General features: G+C 40.2%; 1 protein-coding gene across 1 annotated transcript; it reads right to left on the reverse strand.

The window, feature by feature from the left end:
• Window positions 1-6,272: 6,272 nt before the first annotated feature.
• LOC127527017 (E3 SUMO-protein ligase ZBED1-like) lies at window positions 6,273-7,025 on the reverse strand. Its single transcript, XM_051924381.1, has 2 exons — window positions 6,999-7,025; window positions 6,273-6,909 (listed from the first exon to the last, which is right to left on the reverse strand). The coding sequence occupies exons 1-2, from the start codon at window positions 7,017-7,019 to the stop codon at window positions 6,517-6,519; spliced, it is 414 nt and encodes a 137-aa protein (XP_051780341.1). The 5' UTR covers window positions 7,020-7,025; the 3' UTR covers window positions 6,273-6,516.
• Window positions 7,026-8,928: the final 1,903 nt, after the last annotated feature.

Below are 8,928 nucleotides of genomic sequence, written 5' to 3' on the forward strand. Positions count from 1 at the left end.
GTTCCCTATCACGTGGGAGGAGGGGTAGAGTTTCTGGGCAGGACTTCATTCTTCTGCACACAACATCCCATAATGAAAACGTGAAACAAGTTTACTTGAGGTTTTCGCAAATTTATTAAAAATAAAAAAACTGAGAAATCACATGTACATAAGTATTCACAGCCTTTGCTCAATACTTTGTCGATGCACCTTTGGCAGCAATTACAGCCTCAAGTCTTGTTGAATATGATGCCACAAGCTTGGCACACCTATCCTTGGCCAGTTTCACCTATTCCTCTTTGCAGCACCTCTCAAGCTCTATCAGGTTGGATGGGAAGCGTCGGTATACAGCCATTTTAAGATCTCTCCAGAGATGTTCAATCGGATACAATTCTGGGCTCTGGCTGGGCCACTCAAGGACATTCACAGAGTTGTCCTGAAGCCACTCCTTTGATATCTTGGCTGTGTGCCTAGGGTTGTTGTCCTGCTGAAAGATGAACCGTCGCCCCAGTCTGAGGTCAAGAGCACTCTGGAGCAGGTTTTCATCCAAGATGTCTCTGAACATTGCTGCAGTCATCTTTCCCTTTAACCTGACTAGTCTCCCAGTTCCTGCCGCTGAAAAACATCCTCACAGCATGATGCTGCCACCACCATGCTTCACTGTAAGGATGGTGCCTGGTTTCCTCCAAATGTGACGCCTGGCATTCACATCAAAGAGTTCAATCTTTGTCTCATCAGACCAGAGAATTTTCTTTCTCATGGTCTGAGAGTCTTTCAGGTGCCTTTTGGCAAACTCCAGGCGGGCTGCCATGTGCCTTTTACTAAGGAGTGGCTTCAGTCTGGCCACTCTACCATACAGGCCTGATTGGTGGATTGCTGCAGAGATGGTTGTCCTTCTGGAAGGTTCTCCTCTCTCCACAGAGGACCTCTGGAGCTCTGACAGAGTGACCATCACGTTCTTGGTCACCTCCCTGACTAAGGCCCTTCTCCCCCGATCGCACAGTTTAGATGGCCGGCCAGCTCTAGGAAGAGTCCTGGTGGTTTCGAACTTCTTCCACTTATGGATGATGGAGGCCACTGTGCTCATTGGGACCTTCAAAGCAGCAGAAATTTTTCTGTAACCTTCCCCAGATATGTGCCTCGAGACAATCCTGTCTCGGAGGTCTACAGACAATTCCTTTGACTTCATGCTTGGTTTGTGCTCTGACATGATCTGTCAACGGTGGGACCTTATATAGACAGGTGTGTGCCTTTCCAAATCATGTCCAGTCAACTGAATTTACCACATATGGACTCCAATTAAGCTACAGAAACATCTCAAGGATGATCAGGGGAAACAGGATGCACCTGAGCTCAATTTCGAGCTTCACGGCAAAGGCTGTGAATGCTTATGTACATGTGCTTTCTCAATTTTTTTATTTTTAATAAATTTGCAAAAACCTCAAGTAAACTTTTTTCACGTTGTCATTATGGGGTGTTGTGTGTAGAATTCTGAGGAAAAAAATGAATTTAATCCATTTTGGAATAAGGCTGTAACATAACAAAATGTGGAAAAAGTGATGTGCTGTGAATACTTTCCGGATGCACTGTATAAACAAATGTAAAGAAAGGCAAGATGGCATCGACATCTCACGAGGGAGCGAGACGAGTGCAGAAAAGAAAATACTCAGCAGATGATGTTTTGCGCATTATCGCTGAGTCGGACTCTGATTTTTCAGAATTTGATTTTGTTGACAGTGATTAGGAGATCGAGCAAGAGAGTGAGAAACTGGCATCAGCTGATCGGACACCAGCCAATGCCGCCCCAGCTGAGTGCATTCGCGCAGCCGATGCACCTATTGCAAGGTTTGTGCAGGAGGAATACCCAGAAATTGATCCTTGGGAGCCAAACTGGCTACCGGACTTCACAAGACAGCATGGCTTGTTGTTGGACTCGACAGATTACCAGCCGCTGGACTACTTCAGGCTGCTCTCTCCTGATGCTGCTTTTCAGCTGCTGTCAGACGAGACAAACAGGTATGCAGAGCAATTTTTTGAATCGCGGTTTGCGCTTGTACAGCATTCTCGTTTTTCAAAGTGGAAACCCACAACAAAAGACGAGATGAAGGGCTTTGTGGCATTACAAATAGAGATGGGACTAGACTGGTGATATAACTTCAGGGAGCATTGGTCCAAATGTGCTTTGTCCCCTGATGGCTTTGGACAGGCTATGCCGCATGACAGGTACATGCTGCTGTGAAGTTTTATTCACTTCTGTGATAACCAGAAGCAAATCCCAAGGGGTGAGCCAGGCTATAATCCCATGTATAAAGTTCAGCCCCTGCTTGACACTGTGGAACCAACATATAAACAATTTTATCAGCCTGGCCGTGATTTGTCTGTGCATGAATCTATGATAAAATAAAAGGGACGCCTTTTATTCTGCCAATATATGCCAGACCAGCCCACTAAGTATGGTATAAAGGACTTTGTATCTGTTGTTTCTGCCTGAAAGTACTTACATATACAGGAAAGTATTTCTTTCAAAGAGAGAACTGTCTCTTGACAAGTCAGGTTGTGCTGGAGCTGCTTCAGGGCTATGAACATTTGGGTCATGTTGTGTATATGGACAATTTTTATACATGCCCAGAATTGTTCATGGAGCTACAGAGCAGGGGAATTGGAGCTTGTGGCACAGTGAGGGTGAACAGGAGACACATGCATTCACAGTTGAAGCCAGACAGGCTGAAGATGAAAAGAGGTGACAATCCGGTTTTTATGTGGGCGGAAAACTTAGTGGCAGTGGCATGGCACGATGTCAAATGGGCGACTTGTCTCTCTACAGTACACACTAACAATATATGTGAGAAAGTGCAGCAACAGACAATTGAAAAGGAAACACCAGTGCAACACATATTGTAAGTAGTGCAATGTGGCAATGCATGCAATTGGCTGCTTTGAGCGATATCATACTTTACAGGACTTTGCTGTGTAACATGTATGTGATATGTATGTGAAATCATAGTATGTGAAATCATATAGTATGCAGGCTCATACAACATGCAATACAGTAACATTTGTCAAAAGTAAATATTTTTTGCTAATTTGATATGTTAAACAATTGCTTTGTGTTCTTTTTTTAAAAAAAAAGCTATTTTTTGGAAAAATATTCAGCCCTGGGAGAAAACAAACAAACAAAAAAAAAAAATAGCCCTAAAAGAGTTAATAAAGACAACATGGCTGCAGTAAAGAAAGCCCGCTCAGAAGAACATCCATTGAATTCTGTGTCTGTGTCCCTGACCACCAGCTCACAAACCCAAAGTTTACACAAAATTTCAATTAAACCACAGGGACATTCATTCATACATCATACAGCTACTTTTACAATCACATTTTAGAGATACTGAGGCAAGGTGTTCTGGGAATTTAATGGATGTTCTTCTGAATGTGCTTTCTTATTTTCAGCAGTAGTGTCTCTGTCAAATGTACCAACCCCCAATTCCTGCCCTTCCATTTTCTTTCTCCACGTAACACAAGAACATCTGTAATAAACGTAAAACCAGCTGTAAGCTTAGAACACCAATTCTCCAAAACGTTTAAGGAACATTGAAAAAACCTTCATTATACATGTTTAATTATTCCATCCAGGGTCACGCCAGTTCCAGCAAGCATTGAGTGTGAGGCAGGAGCATTCCCAGGATAGGGCACCAGCTCATCGTATAGTGAATGTGAGCACATACATACACTACTAACGTCAATTTAGCATCACCAAATCCTCTAACCTGCATGCCTTTGCCAGAAAAACGAAGCATGCAGAGGAAACCCTCCAAGAAAACATACAAACTCTAGGCACAGAACACCATGGACATGACACCCTTAAGGCAAGGCAGCAGAGCTTCCACCACACCACTGTGCCCCCCCCCCCCCCACATGTAATTATTAACAGTATACATTATTTAAATGAAGTTAGCAATTTATCTGTAAAATGTAAGATTCATAATTCATTTCATCATATAAAATGTTATCAGATACTATATACATCCTAGTATTCTAACAGCACACAGCTCCCAGGATAGCTCTTGGAAATCTAAATCGACTTAGAAGCCAGCCTTTATCATTGGACAAGAAATTAGTATGATGTCTAAACACACTCTCACTTCTAATTCTTCCTTTTGCAGTGTCTTCTAACAATGCTAAAGCAATCAAGGTAGTTGGAATAGTTTGGACATTCCATGCACCATTATATTGTTGCAGAATGATTACAATCAAGTGCCTTAAATTTTTTTAAACAATACGCAATTAATTTCAGTGTACAGTTAAACCTCAATTATCCATCAGGGGTCGGGACCGAGCCCGTGACAGATAAGAGAAAAAACGGATAACAGAACAGTTACTTTAAAAATGATATACAGTAGATTAGTTTAGTGAATTATCGTATTTATTTAAAAAACAAAACTATTAACAAAATATAATATAGTATTAACAAAATTAATTAACTCATATACTAGTGTAACGACCAGTGTAATAAGCAAATACAACTCAGAGATACTGGAGTTTTCCACATTTTACTTGAAGTCTTCATTCCGTAACAAACAGTGCCATGTCTTATACTCTGTTATCTGTTACACCTCCAAAACAATAAAACAAATCTTTCCCTACCAGTTTATCTCCTGCCACTCACATTCTTTCTTTCTCTATACCACAAACACTCCTGCTCATTGTCTCCTGACTCCCTACTTAAAACTTCCTTCCGCTGAACCTTCCTTTATCTCCTGACTTGTCCTGTCATTCATCTCACAACAGACGTGTTCACCCCTTACAGAACTGAAGCTCTTCACCAAGTCCCACCACTTACAGCATTCATTCCACCCTTTCTGCTCCTGCATAGTGCATCACAAGTTGCCTGCATGTCACAATCTATTAACAAAACATAATATAATGGAATTTCAAAAAAAAATTATTATTATGCAGAAGAGCATTAACATTAATATAGAATAACATTACCATCAGTGGTTTCTATTTTGTCAGGATCAAGAAATATCGTTCGCTGTTCTTCTAACTCCGAAAATTGAACTAATACTTGATGCACTTTCGCCGTTTCATAAACATTTAATTATTTCAGTTTTTTGTGACTATTCCAACAACACACACTTACGCTCATTGGCCATAACAATATATAGTAGATTAATTATAACAAAAGAGAAATGCTACAAAATGCTATTAAATCTGAAGGTATGTAACTGACACTTTGAAAATGCAGCATGACACGTGGTGCTGGGGAAGAACACTACGTGTTAGCACAAGGGATAGTTGTTCCAATGTGCATAGCTTACAATAGTAATAGTCTCATTGCGCACACCAATGCCTACCTGACAGTGAATCTAGTCACGGATAATTAAGGTTTTACTGTATATGATAAAGCCTGCGCCATAGATACGAACCTATAAAAATAAGGGAAACCACACAGAAACAGCAGCACTGCTTTGATGCTGGGTGACGCCCGTTTACAAAACTGAGCAAAAACATGCATACGTATAGTATGAGGCTACTGTGAAAGTGTGCGTAGCTTTACACCAAGTTTAGTTTATATATAGTACATCTCGATGTGAGCGTGGAAACACGTGTACGAAACATTTTTGTGTGTACACACCGTTTATACATGACAATCAAAGTGATTTTAAATGTAAAAGCCATGACTGAAGCCCATAAAGAGGAGTACATCTCCAAAATGTTCATTACAGTGTTGGAGGAATAGGAAATTGATTGTGATTGTGTATTACTGGTGCTGTGTGACAGTGGTTTCAACATGTTGAAGGGCCTGAGGCTTATTGAAAAGACAGATCTAAGCTGCTTTGAACACCAGCTACAGCTTCTTATAAATGATGGCATGAATTTCAGAAAATTGTCATTTTGGCCAAGTTAAGAAGGTATGCCACACACTTCAATCAATCTGTGGTTGTGCAACAACTTGCAGCTTTGCAGCAAGAACTTGGCCTTCCCATGCGCTCTGCCATACAAAGAGTTTCAACCAGATGGAATTCCACACTGAATATGATGCAAAGAATGCTAGAACAGAAGAAAGTTTTGACAGCATATGCAACTAACTATAGACATTTCACTTGTCTAGCTTCTGACGAGTGGGATATTGTAAGCAACCTTGTAGACACCTCGGTCCATTTAAGAAAATAACTAGAAATGAGCAAGCAGCATACAGTGATCCCTCGCTATATTGCGCTTCACCTTTCGCGGCTTCACTCCATCGCGGATTTTATATGTAAGCATTAGGGCTGCACGATAACAGAAAAAATGATTATCACGATTATTTTGCTCAAAATTTTTATCACGATTAATAATGACGATTATTCCTTTGGTAATGAACTTTTATTCACTTTTGTATTCTTATTGCACTTTACAGCCACAAATAAAGAAAAATAAACAAACCGAACATGTTTAGAATGGAGAGTTTTTCTTAGCTGTGGTAAATAAATAAAATTAAACTGCCTCTTTTACATCAACTTGTAATAAAATCAAATAAGAATAAAACATTTTTACAACATGTCACAGATTTTTGGCTAAGAACACAAGCCTGTCAACTTGATCGGGCTTTAGGGAAGACCGCAAGCAAGTAACTACATTTCCACCGGAACTAAAAGCCCTCTCTGAAGGAGAGCTTGTGGCTGGTATGCACAAGTATTTTTTTGCCACTTTTGAAAGCCTTGGGTAGATCTTTTCATGTTCTTTCCACCATTTTAATGGGTCCCCCTCACTATCCAGGTAGCTTGACTGCAAGTAATTTTCCAGCTCACAGGCTACACTGGATTTCTGGTTGTTAGGTGGCAAGGCTTGTTCAGCAGTTTTAAAGTAGCTTCCTAAAGTCATCTTTTTCTTTGGGGCACATCCAGCTTCAGCATCCTCCTCGCTGGTCTCTTGTGCTGTTTCTTGGGGTGGCACCTAAACACAGAAAATGGCATTTAGAACAAATTAAACTAATTGAGACTCAAAACACTAATATAGATCTCAGTGCAGCTCATTTTTATTACCATCATTGCCAAAGTCTGCATCTCAGCTTTGAGTATGGATTGAATTGTTGTTTTGTTGTCCTCAGCCGTGTAGCTCATCTTAAATCGTGGATCCACCGTAGATGCCATGTCCAATAGAGCTTGGATGTCTGGGTCACTGTATTTTTCGTTTAGGTACTCCAAAATTTTAGACTTGATTGCTCTTGACAGGTCAGTATCATCATCCTTAACTTTCAAGATTGATGTGTTGAAAAGATGAAGAACTGGCTTAACAAATGACACACTGACGTACTTCTCGCCAGACAGTGCATCTGTAAAATTAACTAGAGGGTGCAAGGATTTGTTGATTGCCTCTAGTACATCCATGTCCTGCCATGTTGGGATAAGATGACGAGACTTCTTGTCAGAGGACAGGACATGTGCAATGGCCTTTTGCTGCTCGATGATTCTCTCTATCATGGCCTGACGTGATCCCCACCTTGTTGGACACTCTGTTTTCAGTGAGTGCTCTGGGAGTTTCATCTCCTTTTGTGCAGCTAAAAACTCTCTCTTACGCTTCCAGCTGTAAGAGAAGGAGCTCACCAACTTTTTACAGAGCCCCACAGCCCGGTCAATTCTTGGATCCTTCATGGCATTCTCTTCAGGAAATAAACATGATCAGAAAAAAAAACAGTAAGACACAGGAAGACTCTTGTTGTTTATGCAACTTTTGATCAGAAATAAAAAAAAATGTGTTTTATTTCACTAATTATATACACCTACATAAGACAATTATCAAACATTTATTAATAAATAATAAACACTCACTTATTCTAAACTCATCTGGGTTCATAAACATTAACATAATAGTATTTGACTAATCGGCAATCCTCCGAATACCGGTCCCAAATTATTTAACAACTCTTTTCCTATCGAGTGGACAATACTACACTGAAAGCCGCGAAAAAACATTTATTGCAAGACAATAAGATGTATTTCCAATATTTTGTATTAATTCCAGCACAACAGCTGCAACGTCTCTTAGTGGTAACGGTTCAACACGGAGCAACTAAATGTTGTAGTTATCGCTGAGCAAATGCATATAATTGCCGAAAAGATTGCGTTTGTGGCAGTTGCGCCACTGAAAGGTCGACAAGTAACTGGTGAAGCATTCTTGGCGAAAGTAGTTATTATAATTCACTATGGTGTCCCAGCTGGTCAGGCCCTCAAACAACATGACATGCTTCACTCGATAGGAAAAGAGTTGTTAAATAATTTGGGACCGGTATTCGGAGGATTGCCGACTAATCAAATATTTTTTAACTTTTAAATGTATCTAATTTGATAGATTAGCAGAATAAAAATGATGATTATTATACTGTAGACATATGACTCATTGTCATTATAATGTGTCATTATAATCAGGGGTGCACATAACTTTTTGAGTGTGTTCCTCAGGTGAGTAGCAGGAGCTTGTGTTTGGTACGCACTCCGCAGCGAGGTCTTAATAAGTGCAGATCGCTCCCTTAAGGTTTTGTGGTTTTTATCGTCATTGTGCAACTTGACGGAACACAAGGTTGCGTCTTGAGCGTAATATGCATTAAACAAATGTATTGCGTTTCATTAAAAATGGTATGAAAGAATCAGTTGTTCTTTTGTGATAAAACCGAAATAAAATAAAATGCTATTTGAGTACGTATCTAATATCACGTGAGTGCGTGGCGCTTAAATATCGTTTAATAAATAACGTCACTGACTAAAGACTGTTGGTGAAGAGCGCACTGTCATTTGGCCGTCTTAAAGTAGCCGAAAATGCGCACAGCTGCGCCTCATTTAAAAATGACCACTGCCACAAGCGGAAAACACGCAAAATTATTTTATTTCAAAACGAAACCACTTTGTATGGTGCTTTCCGCTGGTGCAGAATAGGGTACTGAGTCGGAGGAATAAACACTTTTCGAACATAAACACA

Source organism: Erpetoichthys calabaricus, chromosome 3, assembly GCF_900747795.2.
Source record: "Erpetoichthys calabaricus chromosome 3, fErpCal1.3, whole genome shotgun sequence".
Taxonomy (NCBI): domain Eukaryota; kingdom Metazoa; phylum Chordata; class Cladistia; order Polypteriformes; family Polypteridae; genus Erpetoichthys; species Erpetoichthys calabaricus.